Raw genomic sequence first — 23265 nt, 5'->3', positions numbered from 1 at the left:
AAGGCCTTGGTGGCATCTATACCTGTTTGAGTAGGGTAGAAGAGTCTGTTGATTGTTGAGAAGGCAAAGACCCAAAGGCACCTATGCCAAACTGACTGACAGTTGAAGGGGACCCCTAAGACCCCATAAGAATAAGAATTCCCTAAAGAAAAAAATGATTGAAATGGATAAAGCAAGTATTAAAGAGTTCGTCTTTGTTGAATAACTGCATCTCAGTGGGATGCAGATTCAGTTTTCCTGTGAAATGGGCCTGGTTTATTCAGGATCAAAGTCTTTTTAACGGGCTTTGCTGTGTAAACACACTTTCTCCCTTTTAATCTGTGTTTGGTCCTGGGAACCAGGAATACATCTAGACATATTTCGTAGAGAAAGTTTACCTGATTTTGCTGTTAAATTAACAACAAAAATTGTCTTACTGATGGAAACTCAGTTGGCAGTGGGTCAGGGTTCCCAAGATTGACTGGGATAGTGGATGGCAGTATCATCTGTGTGCCCTGCAGTACTCTGGATTCCTGAATGAGCACCTTCTTATATGTTGGCATGCATTTCTTTTCTCACATGATCTCTTTTCTTTGAAAGTTTATCATACTAGTTGATCCTCTGGTCTTGAAGTTCTTTTGGTTAGAAGGAATTTGGTTCTTCCTCCACCCTCCCCCACCTTGATCTACTAGCCTCCCAAAGATTTAGTTTGCTTCGCATGCCTATTTTAGTTGGAATGGCATTAGTTTGGTAGTTTTGAGCATGTCTTTTAATTTTTATTTGCATAATCCTGATTTCGATTTCCTTTCTTTCCTCGATGTCTGCCGCACCTTGTTTCGCCTCCTCCATTCATCTCGACGCCATGGTTCTGCTGCTCCATAACAATGCATTATGAACCTGCCACTCCCATATGCAAACACCTACCCTTCCCTCCAACCTACACCCCTCCATCAATGGCCATCGTTGTGCCAAAAACAATCTGTGGTGGATGTCGCAATGCTTATTATCCAATTAGGGTGAAAATTCCTTCCTACAGGCAACCGTGGCAAAATTGGGGCCTCTCCCTCGTGTTCTTGCTGATATTACCAAGTCATTGACTAATCCTACGCCAATACAACAGCAACTAAGACGCTTCACTGAACATAACTCCAGTCCAAATGTCAGTGGAAGCCTCTCCTCTGGGCTGCAGAAAATATTTGAAGACCCCACTGACAGGTATGAAAGAGAGAATTTGACCACTATCTCGGAGAAACATAATGTTTAGATTTAGCAGAAGTATATTCAACCTATTTGTTGAATTTACAAGTTTAAAATCATGAGCAATTGAAGACTCATCTGACCTGAGAGCAGTCCAATTATTTGTCATAATAATGCACAAGATCTGGGATAACTTATTTTCTAGAATGGTAGTATAGAGAGTTACAATATATTCCACAAGCATATTTTAAAAATTTCTGTCCTGCTTAGTGGAAGACTAAAGGCTTTATGAAATTCATGTTTCTATACGTTATAGCATTCAAAATCTTGGAGAACCTCGGTTAAAACCATTTTATAGCTGGCTATGTCAGCTGGACAGGTAGATACAATATTGATGCTTAGACTGTTTTAGGGATTGGCAAGACTTGTGCCTTTTGCAGGGACCTTTCAGTTGTGTGCTTAGAACTTCTCCTCTTGAAGGTTTAGACAAGTAAGTATGAATTGGAATATTTGGGGAAGGTTTAAAACCTAACTAGGAAATTATCGGAATCCTGGTTAAAACTGAAGACAGTGATGGGTTGGTATCTACAGTGTTATTCTCTTCCTTTGGAGAAAAAGTAAAAATGCTGGATTTTATTCTAAGAATTGTAATGATTCCCTAATTAGATAAAATCTGAGTTTCCAAAGAAATGTACGTATCCACATAAGAACCTTCAGAGGAGTTCATATGCCTGAATTGAGGCATCTTAGCCATGTTGAAGTTGTCTCAAGAGAAATTAAGTGTCCTTTCCTTTTCCACAGTGATTTGCATAAACTAAAATCTCCAAGCCAGGACAACACAGACGGCTACTTCAGAGGGAAAACATTATTGCTGGTTCAGCAAGCCTCCTCTCAGAGCATGACTTATTCTGAAAAGGATGAAAGGGAAAGTAGCCTTCCTAATGGTCGGAGCGTCTCCCTCATGGACCTCCAGGACACTCATGCTGCTCAAGTGGAGCATGCATCTGTCATGCTTGACGTGCCTATACGCTTGACCGGAAGCCAGCTTTCCATAACCCAGGTGGCCAGCATCAAACAGCTGCGGGAAACCCAGAGCACTCCCCAAAGTGCACCCCAAGTGAGAAGGCCCCTGCACCCAGCCTTGAACCAGCCAGGTGGCCTTCAGCCCTTGTCGTTCCAGAACCCTGTCTATCACCTCAATAACCCAATTCCAGCAATGCCAAAGGCCTCTATAGATTCCAGTTTGGAGAACCTAAGCACTGCTAGTTCCAGAAGCCAAAGTAACAGTGAAGACTTCAAGCTCAGTGGACCCAGCAATAGCAGCATGGAAGATTTCACTAAACGTAGCACTCAGAGTGAGGACTTCTCCAGGCGGCACACTGTGCCAGACAGACACATACCTCTTGCTTTGCCACGACAAAATAGTACTGGGCAGGCCCAGATCCGCAAAGTGGACCAGGGTGGGTTAGGTGCCCGAGCCAAAGCCCCACCATCCCTGCCACACAGTGCTTCCTTACGTAGCACTGGGAGCATGTCAGTGGCATCCGCAGCCCTGGTGGCCGAACCTGTACAGAATGGGAGCCGGTCCCGGCAGCAATCCTCTTCCTCCAGAGAGAGCCCCGTTCCCAAAGTGAGAGCAATCCAGAGACAACAGACACAGCAGGTAGGTGCGAGTGCTGAAGGGGCCTGGCTTCTACTTGGTCCATCTGTTTCCTTAGTTCTTTATACATAAATCATTGGGAAATCCTATTGTTAACAAGATTTCCTCTTAAAAGCAACCTTTAAATAGAAAGAGGAAAGGAAAAATTTGGGAGGCTTCTGCCTAGGTGTGACTACAGAATGTAGTTTGACTCATTACCCTTAAGAGTCTAACAAACACGCAGGGGCCCCCTTCCTTCTCTTCAAGCAGCAGAGCTACTACCTCAGTTTGTACTTAGAACAAATCTGTGATGTTGAATGAATAATTAGATACTTAAAATCTGTAGGCAAAACCAACTATTATTTTGGAAATCTGAAAATTAATCCTTCTTAATTTTTTTTCTTAAGCTTCCAGAATAAAGGTTTGCCTTCCGAGCCAAGAGTTTAATATGACTGCTCTCCATTCCATCCCTCAACTCCCTCTGGAAATACAAAGTCCCATGTGGCTTTTCCTGGACATAGCTAGAAAAATAAACACTTGAACACCTATAGAGTCAAGGTAAAGGAGAGAGTAAAAAGATAGAAGCACAGGTGGAAAAGGAAGTATTCTAAACATCTGTAAATCCCTTACATTTCTATTTACATGGACAAGCCCAGCTAACATCACATCCAATCTTAATATAAGATTTTCTAATTTTTTTCTTGACAAATAAAAAGCTTTGCCAAGAAACTAATGATTTCTTCCTTAAATATTACATTTTGAAGCATCAATACATATTTTTCCCTTTGAAACAAACTACTGTTAAATATATAATATACACATTCATGTAATTTTTCATATATATAATATATATCTTTATATATCTTTCATCTAAAAAGATTTTTCTTCTAAAAAAGCATTATATTAGTTGAATTTTTTTTGAAACCTAATGATAGTACTAAAAAACTTGAGATTAAAAGAGTTGTATGACAACTCCTTTTATGCAGCAAAATAACTGGGCAGGGAGACTGCAATAAAATCTTAGTTTGTATCTGTTATATATTTGCATTTTACAGTTTAGGCACATACTGATATGGCTGCCTCTGCCTCCAGTCTGCTATGATCAGAGCCCCTTGCACCTACTTTGATTTTTTTTAATTGGATTATTTATAGAATCCTTGGATACAGAAATAGAAGAAGGGATGAAAAGCATGACTAACTTAAGCTGTTTCTGGAAGCAGACTTCCTGGGCTAAACCTCCTAGTTGGTCATTTTTACTGAGTAATAAAGTTTTTCTACAGTCTTAAATTTTTCATTTTTATTTTGTTATAGTTCCCAAAATTTTACCAAATCATTTGATTTAGTAAGCATTTTTATTTGAAGAAAAGGAAAAATATATATCTTTTATATGTATCATATGTATTTTTTATATATAAATGTGTGTGTGTATATAAATGTATGTGTTAGGAGGCTATCAGTCATTCCCACCTTATTGTGAAGTAGTTTCCTCACATCACTTTTGTGCTAGACTCTAGTTGAGATCAACTACTTTCAGAGAATTAAGGTGTTTATTGGGAGGAGAAAGGAAAAATACGTAATTTTAGAAATCAGAATACTGTATAGAAGCAAATATCTACTCAGGGACTTAGGGCAGCACAAGGGCACTGAAGATAAAATAGGATTAGCGAATAGCATGAGATCTGGCAGAGAGGGACAGGACAGGGAAAGTGTCCTTCACTTGCTTTTCAAAAGTGTACTTAGGCCCAGCCCTGTACAGAAAAGGAAAATAACGATTCTTTTTTTTTTCCTTTTGCTTACCCTTTCCTTCTGTATCATGGAGTCCTCTGTGACTCCATGAGGGCCTATGACTCAGGCTGGTTGTTTATTAATATTATAAATTAAATAGCCTTTTTTGTGCTTATCTGGAACCAGTTGTCATTTATAACATTTTTTCTTTAGGAAAATATAATACCTATCGCATAAGCACATAATACGTGTTTCTGTGGGTTATGATTAGAGGGCTGCCTGGATGGATGGGAGGTGGGAAATGTATACAGTCTCCAAACAACCAATATAAAAATTAGTTTTTGTGTCACAGCCATTAATGAATCAGCAAATATATTTTTTGGCATGAAGTGGGATACAGGCACAGTGAGATGTCCAGGTACAGCTTTGAATATTAATCTTTGTTTATACTTTTGCTGGTACTGCCACTGTCCTATCAGTTGAAGCATAAATCACCGTATTTTGATTGCTCAAGTTTCTTTTTTTTTCCTACACTGGCTTTTGGTTCATTGTTTTGAACTTACATCATTAGTTTTTTATTTTTATTTTTATTTTTTTGAAACAGAGTCTTGCTCTGTCGCCTAGGCTGGAGTGCAGTGGCACGATCTCAGCTCACTGTAACCTCCGCCTCCCGGGTTCAAGCAGTTCTCCTGTCTCAGCCTCCTGAGTAGCTGGGATTACAGGTGCCCGCCACCACGCCTGGCTAATTTTTGTATTTTTAGTAGAGGCGGGGTTTCACCATGTTGGCCAGGTTGGTCTCGAACTCCTGACCTCAAATGATCCACCTGCCTCGGCCTCCCAAAGTGCTGGGATTACAGGCGTGAGCCACTGTGTCCGGCCTAGTTTTTTATTTATTATCTGTTTCTTGCTTGCTTTGTTCATCTCACTCCCATGAAGCCTCTGAAGTTCTATATAATCAGCACATTTTTAAGGCAAATTCCTTTACATATTTTAATTGCAAATTGTGTTGGGGAATTCTCTCCCAGAAACTAGAGGATTTCTTTGTGGGGATTGTTCTGTAGGCGGCTGTAATTATCAGTAGCTTTGTCCCATGCAAATTCCGTTTATATCTTAGCACAAAGTAGTGGCCATTGTCTGCAGAGTAACTGGCCTCAGTCTTCTACGTCTAATGAGTAGGAAGGAAATAAAATCCTGGTGAAAAAATTTACAGATAAATTTTTTTTCAAGAAACTCTCTTAATTTTTTAACCCATTTCAGCCTCTGTTTGGATTGCTTTTTTCTTATTTTCCTCTCTGTTTTGTTTTTCATGTATCATGTACTTTGTACAAATAATAGACTTTATATATATGAGTTGTTCAGATTTAGCATGTACTCTAATCTTAGAAATTTGAGTTTGAAGAGACCTTTTAAGATAGATAATTGACAAGCCTGTTAATACGATACTGCAGTTTTCACATTTGGATTTGTTGAACTGTCTCCTAACCAACCTCTTCAAGAACTCCCAAAGTTTGTGGATTAATTTAATCAGCCCTTTCTTTGGTGTTGATAGCAGAAGGGTTATTCATTTATGGGAATCCGACTATTTCACACTATGAAGCTGAAACCAATTGGTCTTGTTTATATCTAGTAAATACTAGCAAGGAACAGGAACTGGCCTCTGCATAGCCAGGCTATGATTAATTGTAGTATCAGTGAAACTGCTGCGTCAGGCTCTTTTGCCCTAAAGCATTACTGTTTTTCCAGGGAAACCCTATACAGCTTTATCTCAAAGGGAAGATATTCCTAATGGGAACTCCTGCTCCTTTTTCTTTTTTGTCTTTTTCATTATCTTTGATGATCATGTTGAAAGTCAGTGGATATAAATTCTCTTTCTAAGACTATTCCTAAGCAAGATGGGATCTGAACCACTTACTAACCTCCTCCCTCAATTTCTTGGACTATAAACTAGAGATGTTTTTTGCTATTTATCCAGCTTATAAGGAGATGGAACAGTCATTGAAAAGAAGTCTTTGGTACCCTTCCAAAGGATTAGGGGAAAAACATAGAATATTCTCTAAGTAATAAATTATATTTTAGTAATGAATTTTAAAGATAATCCAGAATAATAAATGAATAATATTTTATTGAGCGTCTGTTGTGCATTTAACTAGTCAGTATCATTTAAAAGAACTGTATGATATGATGCCCATTAGATTGACTATCTAATTGGAAAATAAGAGCAACGCTTATAAGACCAAGAATATATAAAAGATAGTATATAGTTTTTTCGTTTGAAGAACATATTACAACAAAAAAAAATCATGAAACAAAAATCACCTCTGTTTCCTTTCAATCTAGCACAATAACTATTTTTTGTTTATTCAATATTTCTAGCCTTTTTACAATTTTGTGAAGGCTTTATCATTAATAGAAGGAATAGTTAGGATTGATCTATTTTGTCACTTTTATTTTTATTATTTTGACCACCTACTGTATGCCAAGCGAAGTGCTAGGATATATTAGGAAGTGGCTGAATATAAGATTTGACCAATAAAATAGTAGAAATTTCTAGAAGTTCATTCACAATTGCTTAGTGTGTGTGGGTCTATTTATATAAACTATGCACATCCATCCTCAGGCATGAAGCTGTTTTTATTGATATATATCTATAATCTGTAAATCGACTAAACCAGATTCTTCTTCACACCTTTGAGAAATGTCCCTGTGTTACTTTTGCATGTGTAAGTTTTAAAGTCTCTCCCAATCCATCTCTGATAGCCTTTTAGTCTCTGCAATCAGTTTTTTAATCTGGTCTTCCTCACTCTCCAGTTCATCAAAACACCCCTTCTTTTAAAATATTTATTTAGAGTTTAACTGAGTTCTATTTCAGAATGATATAAAGATTCTCAAGATGTAATGGCTGTGATGGGAGAGAAAATGCCCTTCAATTATGAAATTATGGAATTCTGGTCCTCAAAATACAAATCCCTTTATTCAATTATAAAAGGCTAACTCACATGCCAAGTTTTGTACTCTCTCTTTAGCTTACTCTCTCTCTGAGGCAGGACAGAGGGGAAAAAAATTGTGTGTTTCCATCATTGTTTGTGGAGAAAGCACTAATGTTCAGTAGCCTAATATAAATTGTAATATCTAGTGCTAGTTTTTGAAACATAAATATAGTAATGACTGACACCTAACCTCTCTGTAGCACTCTGAAGTTTCCAAAGAATTTTCAAATATATTGTCTTATCCTCACAGCTCCCTATGAGATGATCGAGATAGGTGGTGGTGACGGTGTTGGTATCTCTATTCAGTAGATTAGGAAAATAGACTACCCAGTATCCATCATTTTGATCCTGTATTCAAGAAATTTTCCAGTATAAGGACCCTTGAGTGATCTTAATCCATCATGAAGTCAGTGTTCTGTAAAGATAACCAGCATCACTTGTCCTTCTTTTTCTCTAAATCATTAATATGAAAACTAAATAGACTGGTGCAAAGTGATTGCGGGTTTTGCCATTTAACCCACAATTACTTTTGCACCAACCTAGTATTTGCCATTCTGATACATAAATGGGCGCTTTGTGAGTTTGTTTAGCACTAATCAGTTTTTTGGTTTCTGATTGTGTCTGGGCTAAACAGATGTTTTGACCATCAGGTTATGCTTTCTTTTATTTTATCATCAAATATACTTTTATGGCATAAAAGACTTTTATGGCAGAGGTCATTTATTAATTTCAGCAGGCAATTTGTTACCTACCAGTATTTGGACCACTGGGCAAATTAACAATTTTAAGACTTTGACTTTCTTTAGAGGGAGAATAAGGATGCCTCTTGGATATGATATATACAACTTTCTATTCAGAATAGTTTGCACTTATACAAATGTATATTCTCTTTCCCCACCCCTAGCCTTGGCATTAGTAAAATAATACTTAAAGCTAAAAGCATTTATTAGAAAACTGAGAGATCACAGTTCATGTCTTCCGAGAATAGCTGTTTGTGAAACATAGCACACGGGTGAGCTGTTAGGGGAAATGCTAATAACTGTTTCTGATGCAGGTTCAGTCACCTGTGGACTCTGCCACAATGTCCCCAGTAGAGAGGACAGCAGCCTGGGTTCTGAACAATGGGCAGTATGAAGAGGATGTGGAAGAAACTGAGCAAAATCAAGATGAAGCCAAGCATGCTGAGAAGGTAGAACCTAGTCTGCTTCATCAACTTTCTGATCCCAAAATGACAGGCCACTAAAAAGGTTATCTAGCTAAGAACATAAACTCATCCCACCCCCATCTTCACCTCTACCCCTTATGTTAATCATCCTATACATATCTATGTAAAATAGGTCAGTGGTGTGTGTGTGTGTGTGTGAGAATATACGTGGAAAATGTTCATCTTGCTAGGGGGTGGCAGTTAGCTGCTTTTTTTTTTAATGTAGTTGCCTTAATCTAGAGGACACTCTACTCTTCATTTCTAGTCATTTTAGGTAAATATTTCATGTTTCTATGTTTCCATAAACTTGTTGGTCTTCACCCAAGGACAAAATTACCCTAGGGCAAGACTTTTTCTTTATGTTGGTAACAATTTGGTTTTGGTTTTAGTTTTTTTTTTGTTTTTTTTGTTTTTGCCTTTTCTGGATAAAGGATGTATAGCTCTATAGATGATTGTTAAAAGGATATTATCTATTGTTTAGATTTTGTTTTTTTGTTTTTTAAGGAAAAGTTGACAAGGGGAAAAAGGGTTATCAAACAAGAACCTTGACATCATATATAGCATTATATTATTTAATTGACAACCAGACAATTAGCTTCTTTTTATCAGCATGATATTCCAGTGTACTCAAACCCCAGCCACAGCAACTACAGTACAGGAAAGGGCCATGTAACTAATTGAGTCACTGAATTTATGTAAAGCTCCTTAGAACACAGACATGTATGTTCCAGCAAGCAGTACAAAATTGGGCAGGTGAGTCATATTACGAAAATGGGCCAAGAAGCAATATTAATTGGCCCTAGAGAACATGTAGGCCTTTGTTTAGTGCTTGTGACTGGAATATTTTACACTTTTATAGTTGGGGAGAAAGCAGCAATAACCTCTGCCATGAAAGTCTTATTGATTTAGGGGCTTAACATTATGGAAATGTTGCTTGTTTTCTGTAGGGCTGATTCTAATAGAACAAAAGAATGGCAGTCTGATGAGCTAAGACACGTCAGAGATCCTACAGTGCAGATGATGACACAGAATCTTTTTCTCTTATAGACAACTGACTTTTGGCTTATTTTAAGTGATTTGTCAGACTTTTAAGTACTTCATCTGTTTTTTTTTTTCCCCCTCTCATTTGATACCATCACAGATTGGATACGGCTTATAGCAATGGTAGCCTAGTGTAGAGAGAGATACATACATATGTAGAATTTGGAATGCCAAGTTAAGATTTAAAATGTAATTTTAGTAAGGAAGGCAGTGCTCCATTAACATTTATGCCAGTTGATAATTTTAAAGAATATTAAGAACAGTATAGGGAATGACAGCACAGCCAGCATCTAGCTACACTGCTTAGGGTTTCTTTTGTTAAAAAAAAAAAAAAAGAGAGAGAAAGAAAGAAAAGTAAATCACTGATTTCTAAAAGCAATGTGACTCCAGTTTTTCTCTCCTTGCCTCCTCTGCCCTAGTATGAACAAGAAATTACTAAACTGAAGGAGCGCCTGAGAGTGTCCAGCCGGCGACTGGAGGAATATGAACGCCGCTTGCTGGTGCAGGAGCAGCAGATGCAGAAGCTGCTGCTGGAATACAAGGCCCGACTGGAGGACAGCGAGGAGCGGCTCCGAAGACAGCAGGAAGAAAAAGATAGCCAGATGAAAAGCATCATCAGCAGGTTAGACATCACCTGGCAGCAGATGTGGGCTAGTTAGCAAGACAAAGAATTGAGATGATCCACAGAACCCTGAAGGAATGGCAGTAAAAGCCATTTTTATCCTTGTGGTACTGAGTACAAATGTGATAATTGACTGTATCTCTTAAAATATCCTAAATATGAGACCTTGGGCACTTCCTATGAAGATAATCTGCTTTTCTTTAACCATAACAATTAGAAAAAATTAAAACTTGGTGGTTTACTTGAGAAATCTTAGAGGAGAACTCAGTTTTAAAAATGTAAATATCCAATGCCCAAGACTAAATTAATCTTTCAAAATGAGTCTAGAAACATGGAAAGGAATTTTATGGAATATCTTTGGGGCCAGAGGACCTCTTTTGAGAGTGCTGCAGATGCCAAGGGAGAAAAAGGGAGGGTCAGTTTTACCAAACACTTTTATAGCACTCAACATGGGACACACACCTTTCTAAGCACTTTACACATAATAGTTTGTTTAATCTTTATCACAGCCTCCACCTACACATTATTATTCTCATTTTACAAATAAAGAAACAGGCAACAAATTCATTAAGTCACTTGCCCAAGGTCACATAGTTAGTGATGCACCAGGATTTGAATCCCGGACTCCAGATTCCATGCTCATAACCACTATGCCTCAATATTTGTAAAATGCTATGGACAGGTCAAGTAAACAGAACTGTTTGTTGTTTTAATAGTGTGGAGGTAATTGACAGTCTTACTGAGAGGTGTTTGGGTAGACTGGCAGAATTAAACATCAATGAGTTAAGATGTGAATGGTGGACAGAAAACAAGCTAGACATACTAGGTATAGAGTACTCATTGAGGCAACTTAGCTGTGCAAGGGAAGAGAAAGTGGGCCAGGTTTAGGGTAACTTGAGATTAAGAGAGGGTTGTTTGTTTTTTGTTGGTTGATTTGATATTTTAAGATGAAATAAGTTGTGCTCAGGAAGGAATCTGAGAGAGAAGAGGGAGGAAATGATTATGGGGTTACTATTCCAAAGGCGATGAAAATGTGTGGGATCCAGGCACAAAGAGAAAAATCAACCTTAGATGTCTTATTCCAAGGTAGCAGAGAAGAAAGAAAAGATGGTTGCAGGTGTCTTATTAAGAAGAGCAGAGGATATTGAGTTTTCCTGTTCTCTACACCAGCTGGCCCTCTCTTTGAAGATGTTGATATTTCCTTCCTGCCACATTCTAGGCTAATGGCTGTGGAAGAGGAACTGAAGAAGGATCATGCGGAGATGCAAGCAGTTATTGATGCAAAGCAGAAAATAATTGATGCACAGGTAAGCAGGCTTTGAATCTAATAGAAGGCACTTGTTTATAGTAACGATTATTTCCTGACTTCACACCCTTGCAAATGCCAAGGCAGGTACCCGAAAATGTGTCATTGAAAAGTTCTGGACGTTATGTTTTGAAGATTAAATGAGTGTCTATGTGACCTCCATTATTTTCCTTTCTTTCACTGGTGAGAAGTCTGTTTACTCATCAAAGTATTAGCGTGTTTAGTGCAGTTGCTTGACAAATCTCAACCTAGTGCATGATGGGGTTTGCTTCTTTCCCTATGGAAAGGAGGGCATTTTCTAAGGGGGTAATTGTGAAAAGTGCACTGCATGTGCCTGGCTTGTGACCTCCACTGACCATTGCTTGGCTGTGCTGTTCATGGTCTTGTCAGTCATGTCCACTGCCATCAACCTTTTGCCCCAGACAGTAATGGAATTGCCAGGGAAAGACGAGGTTGTAAAAAGGTACCTTTCCTTGTTGTTCTTTTGGTTTAGGGTTTGGCATTGCTGCTTGGAATGTGCTTGGCTGCTCTTCTTTGTTGGTGCTGTGCTTAGAGAGCATCTTTTGATAAAACTTTAAAAAAAGAAAAGGTTGTTGAAATCAGAACCTAGGCTTCTGCTCACTGTAGCTCACACCTGTGACACCAATGAGATAAAGGCTGCCAAGAGCACCTCATAGGGACATGTCAATGATTAGAGCAAAATCCAGGAGGCAAGAAATGTTTCTAACTCCTTTTTATTTTATCATTGCAAAATATGGTTGTATTTCTTAGGGTGAAACAAATAACAAAAAGCAGGTACAGTTTTTATAGTTTTGATAGTGGCTAATCTAGCCACTGAATGTGTTGCTTCCCTGAAGATAGCCTGAAGATAGCCAATCCAGGTTTGCATTTTTCAACCTTAAATGCCATATCATATCCCTAAGCTGTCAAATAAAAAATGAGAGCAAGGATTTTATGCATAGATAGCCTCCTCCCTTCTCTAGGTATCAGCTAGTAATCAACATATTTTAGAGCCCCCAGTATTCTTAAACATGTACTTAACAGTCTAGTTTCCTTACAGAGTCCATGTGGAATGGGTTTATTTTTCAACAAAATTGAGAGTGAGGCTGAAAGCACAGTCGTGGAAAGAATACTTCATGGGCCTCACACTCCTTTAAACACACTAGACTTGGAAGTCAGGTGAGAGTTGTGAGGATGCTGTCTCAATCAGCACAGCTCCTTAAAATATTTTGGATTCTTGAACTCTATAGTCTCTGGATACTTGGACATGCTGAGAATCAGAAGAAAGGTCTGTAGTAATTATCTTACTTGGTCCTTTGAAAGAAATCTTTCTAGATGCCCCCAGGGTAGGTGAGGTAAGGGTAGTGGAGACTAGGCCATCTCACTATTCGCACTATAAAAATTCATCCCAGAGACTTAAGAAAAACAGCCTGGATAAATAAGGCAATTGAGTCAGGAAAACTAATGTTAGTAGGTTTTCACTTTGGAAATTTCAATATAATAATATAAAGCAAGAAGAGTTCTATTAATAACCACACAAGGAGAGATGTTAGTACTAAGAGATAAAACAGACTTTTTAAGTAATTTCAGCTGGTTTAAAAGTATCAGTCTTGGCCAGGCAAGGTGGCTGATGCCTGTAATCCCAGCACTTTGGGAGGCTGAGGCAGGCGGATTGCTTGAGCTCAGGATTTCAAGACCAGCCTGGGTAACATGGTGAGACCAATCTCTACAAAAAATGCAAAAATTAGTCAGACATGGTGGCTCATGCCTGTAGTCCCAGCTACTTGGGGGGCTGAGGTGGGAGGATAGCTTGAGCCCAGGAGGTCAAGGCTGTGGTGAGCCATATTTGTGCCAGTGCACTACAGCCTGAGCGACAAAGTGAGACCCTGTCTTGAAAAAAAATGTAATAGTCTTAAGCAGAGGGAGCTTGGGTGTGCCACAGTTGTGGTTCTGTACACAGGCTGACAGGACAGCCTCATGATTAGCTCCTGAAGATTTCTACCCCACCCTCTAATTTTATATTAGGGCTAGGTGACTGGGTATAAAGCAGAAGTCACCTGCTAGGCATAGGAGGTAAAAGCCAGGGAGGGAATCTGATTCATTAGGGCTCAAATGCTCTGGAAAGTAAGGACTTTCTCTCAGTTAACCAGGAGGGTGTCATGTGTAGGAATGGGAGAAATGTTATCCTCAAACCATCAGTCACTGTCAGACTGGTGGTCTGGCTAAGCTAGTTAATGTTTTGACTCCATACTTCAAGGCAGTGGTTTTGAAATGGTTTGGTTCTCTGGACTATTTTGGTAGAATCCACGCACCTTTCATAGATGAATATCCAGCTGCTTCCACTGACCACTCAACAGCAAGGACCACTCTCAACTAATGAATCAAATCATACTAGGATTGGTTAAATATAATAAATTACCTACCCAAACACAAATATTACTATATAATAAATTATTCTAGCAGAGACCCACTGTGGATCCCTAAAGAATAGTTGGGAGAATCCACTGAACTATATTTGGAAAACCTCTGCACCATGCACAGCACAAATCCTAAACACTATAGTTAAATTTTAAAAAATTATAGTGTCCTTAAAAGGAAGGTTTCTCAATTCCAGCTGTTGGCTTACTGATACATTAAAATCTTATTATAGCAAATGACTTTAAACATCCTTTGGCATTCTTTGTAATGAATGACTTTTGTATCAGATCCTTTCTTTTGTAAGGATAAATCTTCTCTCTTAAGTGAATGATGGGGCAGAGCAGCCCTTCTGGCATCATTTAATAGAATGAAGACATGTTTGGGGTGAAAGCTTCCCAGAGAAGTAACTGTATGTCAACACTTCCCAAAACACTACCAGCCAGGTGCCCAGTAAACTGGTTTTCATCTCTCTCAGCAGCCCTGTGCTCCCAGGAAAATCTTGTCCCTGAATTCAGCCTCTGCCTCTTCTTGAGTCATTTCATGCTACAAGGCACAGGCCTGCATCAGCCACTTTCTAACAGGAACTGCAAAAGGATGAGCACTCCTTTGGTGAGTGGCAGAAGCACCTATCCTGGACCTTGTAGCTTAGGGGCCATAGGGATCCTAGTGGTGATAATAAGGATCCATTTCTTAAATATCAGACCAGAGAATGTGCCACCTTTCACCCCTGAGCATGAGGAGACACTGTGGCTCCCAGGATCTCTCGATGTGTCTCAGGTGGAGAACAGAGAAGGGCTTCCTCCTATGAGAAGCAAAGCAGCTGCCTAGTTACTGTTGCAAGTGATATCTCCGCTGTGTTAAATTACAGGTCATAAATGGAGATGAGATTATTCAAACAGGCAAGTAAACCCCACGTCCGTTCTCTAGCTGAGCAGTTCCCAGCCCTGGCCCAGTGCACTGGCCTCCTACACATTCCAGCTCCTGCCACTCCCCACATGGAAATCCTTCCTGTCAGGTGTGGACTAGATTGCTTTCCCTTACAATCCAGGCAGAATTGAAATGTCCGAGCATCTTTCGCCAACTGAACTTGACTTTCATAAGTCTCTATTTGATTTTTTTTAACTTTTTTGTTTTATTTTGAGAGGTTGGCAAAATACAAAGGGAGTTTCTTTATGTGGAAACTTTCGGCTGTTTAGTAGGGGGGCTGTTTGTCTTCAGTTGTTACCTTTTTAGGCAGTAAGTAATTACAGTCATTCTTAGCCTTTTTGACCCTTTAAAAATCAAATTTTTCATGAATTATTTATTTTTGGATGAACCCTGGAGAATCCTAATTTCCTTAGTATTGAGGCCTTATAATTTATCCCAGTTCTGAAATATCTTTTCTTTAATCATTCAAGAAATTATCAGTTACTCAGTTTAGAGATCATTCGTAATAATGCGGGTAGGGAGGGGGGAATATCATATTTAGCTCTTACCTCTTGTTTTCTAGTATTCACTGGCCAGTTCTTACCTATTGGCTTTTCAATGATCTATATTTGTTATCCCAGTAAACTTCATTGGTTAAAATTTTTTTAATAATAATTATTTTTTAAAAGCCTTGCAGCTCTTTCCTTTAGTTTTGTCTATCCTTAAAATGAATTACTTTCCTAAAATAAAAAGCATTTTATACCAGATGCAATGGTCATTAATAATGCTGATTTTGTATATCTTACCACATGAGTTCTCCATCAGGGAAAGAAGGATTTTTTTTTTAAGTGATAATGACAAGCAAGAGCTAGTTTGTTGTTGTTTCTTTTTTAAAATATACTTTTGAAACTGTGACCACCAGCACTGCTGCCTTACAGATCCTACCCTCCTGCCCCCAGAAAGCAGGAGAGTAAAGGGAAGTATTACTTCATGCCATGGTGGTATGTGATTTTACCTAGATTTTTCCCCCAGGGCCGTGGTCTTCACTCTGCATGCTCCCAGTAGCATGTGTCCCAAAGTGTAGCACTACATGACAACCCTGGGTAGCTGCTGTTTTAATAGCAAGGAGCAGCACCAGCCCTCAGCCCTGCTACCTCCTCTCTGAACTTTACCATGACTAAACTTTACCATGCTTTTCTCCGGGTCAATTTTAAAAACCCCTAAGGTAGTAAAGCTCCTTTTGGCTTTGGAGGTATTCCCTATGTGTTATTTTCTTTTTAATTTTACAGGCATAGGTAGAGACTGTTTCCTGCGTTGTTTTCTGAAAACTATAGACTTCATCTTAGAAAGGTTCTAGAATGATTTACTGAGCTGCTGAAGCTAAGATTAGGGTATCTCTTCTAACCTAATTCTTATAAGACTGATAATGTTTTGATAAAATGATTTTATAAAAAAAATTTTAGATAGTCCTACTTTCCTTTAGTTAGACTGCCTATTTTTTTTCCTCTTTTTTTCCCCCTTGGTTTTTGTGTGTGTGTATTCACCAATGCTTGGTTTCCAAATATTGTTTCTAAAGCATTTTTTTTCAGACTCAAAAGTAAAATGAAAGCAATCTCCGTATTGGGCAGCCCTCCTGGAGTAACTCTGAGCTGGAATGGGTCTAGGAGCCTGTGTTCTCTGTTTGTTCTCATGTGTTATGTTGATGGCATTCCTTTTTCGGCCACATCTCCCTCCTCATATTCAAGTAACTCCTTGGTCTGAGCTTTTTGGCTGCTTTTTTCCCCTCTTGCTGTTGCATCCTCACCTTGTTGGTGACTCTACACTGCCACCATGTATTGTTTTAATTTTGAGCAAAATGTGAATTCTTTCCAAATGTGACTGATATGCCCTCTTTTGGGGCTAAGAACCCATAGATCACATGCTCTTCTCCTCTGTGAAATGAAACCTCTGGTGCTTCTTTCTTTGCCACCTAATTTCCATGTTTCAATTTTGACCTAAAGCGCTTAGTATAATAAGGCAGCTTGATACCTGTGTTGCATAGTCTGAGGTAACGCATGGTATCACTTTTACATGACAGTCTAATGTCCCAAGAGATTGTTAATAAAAAGTCCTGCTATGCTGAAAGAAAACGAGAGAGAGAGAGACAAAAATAAACACAGACCCATTGGGCTCAGGGGAAGCTGAACCTGACCAGTGTGCAGAAAGAGGCAGAGACGTTCCATTTGTCTGGGAAGCACCATGCATACGACTGTTTGAGAGAAAGCACTGGACTAGTCATTCAGTAAAGAAAACGTGTTACCTCCTGCCTGTAGCCTGAATAAAGCCATGATTGGTGTGTTGTAGGAAAAACGGATCGTGTCCCTGGATTCAGCCAACACCAGATTGATGAGCGCGCTGACCCAAGTGAAGGAGCGGTACAGCATGCAGGTCCGCAATGGCATCTCCCCCACCAACCCCACCAAGCTTTCCATCACGGAGAATGGTGAATTCAAAAACAGCAGCTGCTGACGGGCTTTGTGAATAGACAGGCTGTGGAAGGAGACAGAAGGAAAATTGACCCACTCTCCTATCCCCAGACCTTTACCTAGCCCCTCCAGGTTTACAGAAAGTTGCTACTTCACAATGGCAATGTGGTGAGAAACTCTTGAATGAAGAAAGGAACCTTGTCTTTCAGGGCATAAGGCAGCGACTTCCAAGGTCAATGCTTTTCCCCCACATCTCTATGTACATAGGGAACTTAGTTCTGGGCCATGTACAGAAAATATCACTGTAATATACCAAAAGGAAGTTAATAATGTAGATTACCTTTTTGATTATTGCTATTTTTATTATTGTTTTCCTCTTGTTGAAAGCACTGCAGTTGTTAGAGGAAGTAAAGTAGGAACTGTTGTGTGAGCGAGACATGAGCCTGTAGGTTCAGTAGGTAGAGACCAAGCATCTATCTGATAGAAGCACATGGAGTGCAATAGGACATTGTGAGAAGGAATTTTTCAGGGATTCATCTACTAGTTTAAAAACCCCACTCTGGCCCCCTTGTCCTTTCAGAAAACATGCAAATATCAAGATCCATACAAAACAATAATTTATTCCACTGATCAACCAAGACTGGTTCTGGTTGGACAGCTAATCTGATTTGGGGATTCACTGTTTCAGCGGACACAGACAAAAGCTGTTGCATCAAAACTGGACTTTAGGAGTAATTTCTATTGAACTCCTGTCAATATGTTTATTTCCTCTGTCTACAGCAGATGGGAATCTTCTCTTTTAGATAGGGGCTTTTTTTTTTAACCCCAATTGTAATAAAGGGTGTTCTTTTTCCTCTTTAGAGTTTACAAAACTATAAATATTTGTGTCTCCACATACCATCTTCATCTTCACACATTCACTGCGCTTTCCTCCCCATAGTGGGAGCTGTCATCACTAACAGGGTTTACTCTCCCCTGGAGAGGTTATTTAAATAGCTGTCCATAAGCCATCCAGATCAACACCCTTTCTTCCATACAGAAAAGGGCTAACCATACCATAGCTGGAATCTCTGAATATTTCCTATTAAAAATTTTTTCTGTGTGTTGTTTTAATTTTTGTTTGGGATAAAGACTTTATCCATTGTACTAGCAAATCTATGGGGGGTAATTTTATCTCCATCTTTAACTTTTAAAGTACTTCTTCCCCTTATCCCCTCAGTAAAGAAAGGAAATCCAAATTTGAAGCATCACTCTCTTAAAAGAAAAAAGAAAAAGGAAAAAATGGAAAGTGTCAGGATGGCACATTCCAATTATTATTCCCATGCTCATAGATCTGACAATAATGACCCAATTTCAACACTTGTCATCCATAGCCTTATTATTATAGAACAGAAAAAGTCGTGGAAACGAATTCATTTCCTTTTTTCCAGAGGTGTGCAATGTCATCTTGAATGCAACCTTGATTACCAGAAGTATGGAAGGTTACATGTTAAACAGACATTATATATACAAATATATATATACATATATATTCACACATATGTACATATAACTGCACAAATAGGAAAAGTTCATGCCTTCTATGCTGTTCAGATATAATGTTAAAAGGGTCTCGAACCTCTTTAAGCAAGATCTAAGTAGTTGTTTTATATTGAGAAAGCAACAATGTTTCTCGAATAAGTTGATGTTGATTTTAAATTATAAGCTTTAAAGAATTTTTTTTCTAGAAAAAGGGGATGGAAAAAAAAGGACCTGAGGGAGCCATATGCATCAAGTGAGTGTTTCTCCATAACGGAATATTTATAAGAGAACATGTATAGTGCCCTCTTTTGAGTGATGCCGACAGACACCAAGCCCTCCTTTTCACTAAGTCCCAGGCTTGTATTCCAGCCTCTTGAGCTCTGCCCTCTCTCAGGTGGATCTTTGTGTTGGACCTTACGTTTCTGCAACCTCACCATGGCCACATAACCCACAACCTTTTAAAACAGTTTCTTTCATAGCAATCCCTGTTTCTGCCAGACAGAGATGTAAAATGGGAGTTTCTCACTGTGTTTATCTGATCTGCACACTTTATATCCAGCTGTTTTGGCACTTTTACGTTTTCGTCACCTTTGGTATTTGTTTTGCAAATTCTTATACCTTCTCTCCAAGCGGAGGGCACACTGTGGTCAAAATCATTTATTTTATTAGGAAAAAGAGGTAACTGTTCCAAAGTGTAGTGTCCTTTGTTGAAGGAGGAGGGATGTAAGCATAGATTTGTTCTTGTTTCTGGCTATTCTCAGCTCAAGCCATGTTTAATTCATTCTTTGTAAAAGCCTTCAATTGTGCCACAGAAAACCTGGTAAGAGAATTGTCAGTTTCATTGGCCTTAAGTATGTAATGTGGGTGATGTCTTGCCATTGAGGTTTGGAAGCTCTTAAGTGCCAATTATGGATTACAGAGGGCTGATAAAATTACTTACATTGGGAATTGAGAGAAGCCCAAAAAAATCAAATGTGCTTTTGATGGATAGAATGTATCTTATTAGCATTATGGGAGCTCCTTAGAGGGCTGTCTTCACTGGAAGACTTAATGCCCAAAACATTTGGACAGATTATGCAGCCTTGTACTACCAGGTTATCTTGAATGAAGAAGAAATAGTAAAAAATAATAATAATAGAGCATTACAAGTGAGCTAAAAGTTCACAGTTGCTGATAGATGTTAAATGTTAAGTTATCCTGTGAGCCTACTCCTGTCCAAACATTTCTCTCGAGAATGCTGCAGTCTGTAGAACTTACTCTGAAGGATTTTTTAAGAAGAGAAGCCACCCACAGATGATAATTTTTATGGAGATGTTTCTTAATTGGCTTTCCCTCAGTTCAAGTAGGTAAATAACTTTGTTTGCTGGGAGGAGGTACATGGCTGAAGAGAGGCAAATAGATTAAGATAGCAATGTCTTGCACTTCCTGTTTCCCTCAAAACAACACCACATTGTGGGGCGCAAGATAGATCCGGGTTGAGTGGAATTTGGAATTCAGGTGAAGTGCTTGTAAAGTGCATGTCTAGCTGACAACAGACTTGACCATTAATGAGGACAGTGTTGGTAGGAGTCAGAAAAGAGCTTCATATTCCCCTTTTATATTACTGAAGCAATAAGCAATCTGAGCTAAAGCAGCAAAAAGAGTCACATTTCCATCAGGTCATCATATTCCCTGAGTCTCTGCAGTAAAAGTCATGTCAGAGGGGAGATTATAACTACGTAACTATAACAAGCACTTGAGCACTTACCATGTTCAAGCACTATCACCAAGGTACTGTTCGGGTTTATGGCAGTCTAACCGTAAGAAAAATGTGGTAAAATGAGGTAATCATGCTGCTATAGCTTTTTGCTTTTTTTCATATAGTATCAAGTTGGTCAGAATTAGCTTTCTCTGACTGGTCTGCTTCTGTGTTTCTCTGATGGTGTTAAGATTATGAAAGAAAAAGAAAGATTACCTAAGACTGCTACAAGCATTAACTGTATGCCCTTAAGAATGAGCTTGACTTTGGAAGTAAAGCTTTTCAGATCTTAGTCTACCCAGGGCCTTTGTTGATGAGTCTGTGGTTCTGTAGACCCCTGGCTTTCACTGTGTTCTCAGAGGTACACCAGACTGAGAGCAGAGTTCTTCTTTGGAAGTCCCAGAGCAAAATAACTGCCATCAAGTGAGTTTGCATTTGTCTTTGTTTCCCCTTCCATAGAGGGTTAGTTTTAGTTACCTTTAGCTTGGAGTTCCTGAGAAGGCTGGTTATAGGACTGAGCGTGGGAAAGGAACCTTCTTCAGGATTACCTCAGTCCCATCAGTCTACCCCATTGTGACGCTGACCCTGACACACGCTTGGCACCAGACTAGACTTGTCACAGGGCCAAACCCAAAAGCCACATGCCATAGCTTCACTGCATTTTCAGCTACACCTTTGGAGGCCACCTTCTCCTATCAACTGTGGAAAGCCAAAAGGGCTCCCTTCTCCATTCTCCTTCCCTTTTTCAAGTGTAATAGTGAAATCTCCTGCTTACCCCAGCAGTAAATAGTTGCCTTCCTACCCCTTACCTGGGGGCCGATAATTTGAGATACTTTGTTTTTTCAATACGTCAGTTGAAGGATTTAGTTTCTTAAAAGCAAGAAATGTTGGAGTGTTGAATTTTTAAATAGAATCTCTTTTCATGTTTGAATGATTGTTATTAGTTCTAGAAGCATTCTCATTGTCATGGCCCAATTATGTATACTCTTGGGTTTAGGAAGGACAAAAGTGATGAAATTTGCATGAGATAGAATAAATATCTTAGGAAGAGTGAAAGAACCTGAGGAAGAGACATGACCCATAAGGGAATGAATGCATAAGCAGTCTTCTCAGTAGCCCAGAGTTTCCAGGAAACAGGAATATTTATATCCCTTGCCCACTCTTAAAATACATAGATACGTAAAAAGGCAGCCTCTGTAGGCAACACATGCACACACCCACACAAAACACAATTCCTGGGGCTTCCTTTTTCTGAATGTTAATCCATTTTATTGAGCAGTGATTCCCAAACTTTGAGATTTTCAGATTTTATGCTCTCGTTTGTTAGATTTTATGACATTCTATCATCCTAAAAAATGTACTATATGTGTTATATGTATATATAAGTTAAAGCAACTTGAAATTGACTTGGTTTGGCATTGTCTCAAGAACCCTAGATATCATTATTGATACCATGGGGAATCATAGAAATAAAGTTGAATATCACTGATCTGAGAGTAGGATCCAGAAATAAGTAGTTTCAGTTCCTGATCAGTTAAGCCTCAAGTGTTTGAGTAACCAACACAGCAAGACTTGGGAAATGCAGTGAGCACCCAAGGAAAGGAAAGTGTTAGTCTTTGCCTGCATTTCAGCATGCATTTTCATTTCCTACTCAGTTGCTATCTTCCACTTAAATACCCTCATTTGACCCTAGGAAGTTTTTTGGTTTTTTTTTTTTAGTTTGAGACTTAAAACCAGATTATTTGTTATTGTAGAGAGATTTCCACAGAAGTTGTGTTTTAGGGACCTCTATCATCTTTGTGGGGGTACAGATATTTATGTGTAAATATCATTTTATGTGATTTCCAAATTTTCAAGGGGAACATTTCAATTCCCAGTTCAACAAAAGGTTGAATACTAATTGACTCAATGACCACCTTCAGAAAAGTTAAATAGTAAATTAGGTTAAATTTTGACTGGTGCTTAGACATTTTCTAGTTATATTACCTTAAGCAGACAGCAGCACATTAACCTGAGTTACACCTGTGAGGAAATGACCTTCTAAATTCAATTTTGTTTTTCATCTCCAGGGCCTTAATAAGAGTGTGTTAACACACGACTATTTTACAACGATAGCTCTAAATAATTTATTTTTTATTTCAAGAAAGAGAAATACACCTTAGAAAAACAAAACCCAAGATTTTATTTTATTTTTAAAGCCATATTTTTGTGCTAGTAGCATTTAGATTATTCCATATGTGAGATCCGTATCAGCATTTCATTACCTGGGTTTGTTCTAAAGAAGATTTATTTTTGTTCTGTGAATAATTTTTGACAGTTCTTGTACATGTACAGATATAGATACGTTTGAGGTCTTTTATTGATATTCCTACAAAGAATACAAATAAACTTTAACTTTAAACATTTCAGACTAAAGTTGCTACTATATTTGACATATTGCTGTCTTCTAGCATGCACCTGGGTGACTAGGACACTTGGAGAGAAACAAGAAAGGAAATGTATGCCGGAATATTATTC

The 23265-nt window shown here is 38.7% G+C and overlaps 1 protein-coding gene across 9 annotated transcripts in view; it reads left to right on the top strand.

Annotated features, from left to right (window-relative positions):
* RASAL2 (RAS protein activator like 2) overlaps positions 1-23163 on the top strand; it is a 383167-nt gene extending 360004 nt beyond the window's left edge. For 3 of the 9 annotated variants that reach the window (XM_054461346.2, XM_063653614.1, XM_063653517.1), the window contains 6 exons: positions 1016-1194; positions 1978-2839; positions 8582-8716; positions 10192-10394; positions 11614-11701; positions 17368-23163. In XM_054461346.2, coding sequence (XP_054317321.1) covers positions 1016-1194; positions 1978-2839; positions 8582-8716; positions 10192-10394; positions 11614-11701; positions 17368-17532 — 1632 coding nt within the window. In that variant the 3' untranslated portion in view covers positions 17533-23163. Of the gene's footprint in view, positions 1-994; positions 1195-1977; positions 2840-8581; positions 8717-10191; positions 10395-11613; positions 11702-14986; positions 15018-17367 lie in introns of all 9 variants that reach the window. The other 6 variants (XM_054461199.2, XM_054461488.1, XM_063653485.1 and 3 more) reach the window with 3 other exon arrangements.
* The last annotated feature ends 102 nt before the right edge of the window (positions 23164-23265 follow it).

The sequence above is a fragment of the Pongo pygmaeus genome, chromosome 1 (genome assembly GCF_028885625.2).
Source record: "Pongo pygmaeus isolate AG05252 chromosome 1, NHGRI_mPonPyg2-v2.0_pri, whole genome shotgun sequence".
In the NCBI taxonomy this organism is placed as follows: domain Eukaryota; kingdom Metazoa; phylum Chordata; class Mammalia; order Primates; family Hominidae; genus Pongo; species Pongo pygmaeus.
Note: the sequence above shows the minus strand (reverse complement) of the source record. Positions and strands in the feature narration are given on the sequence as shown.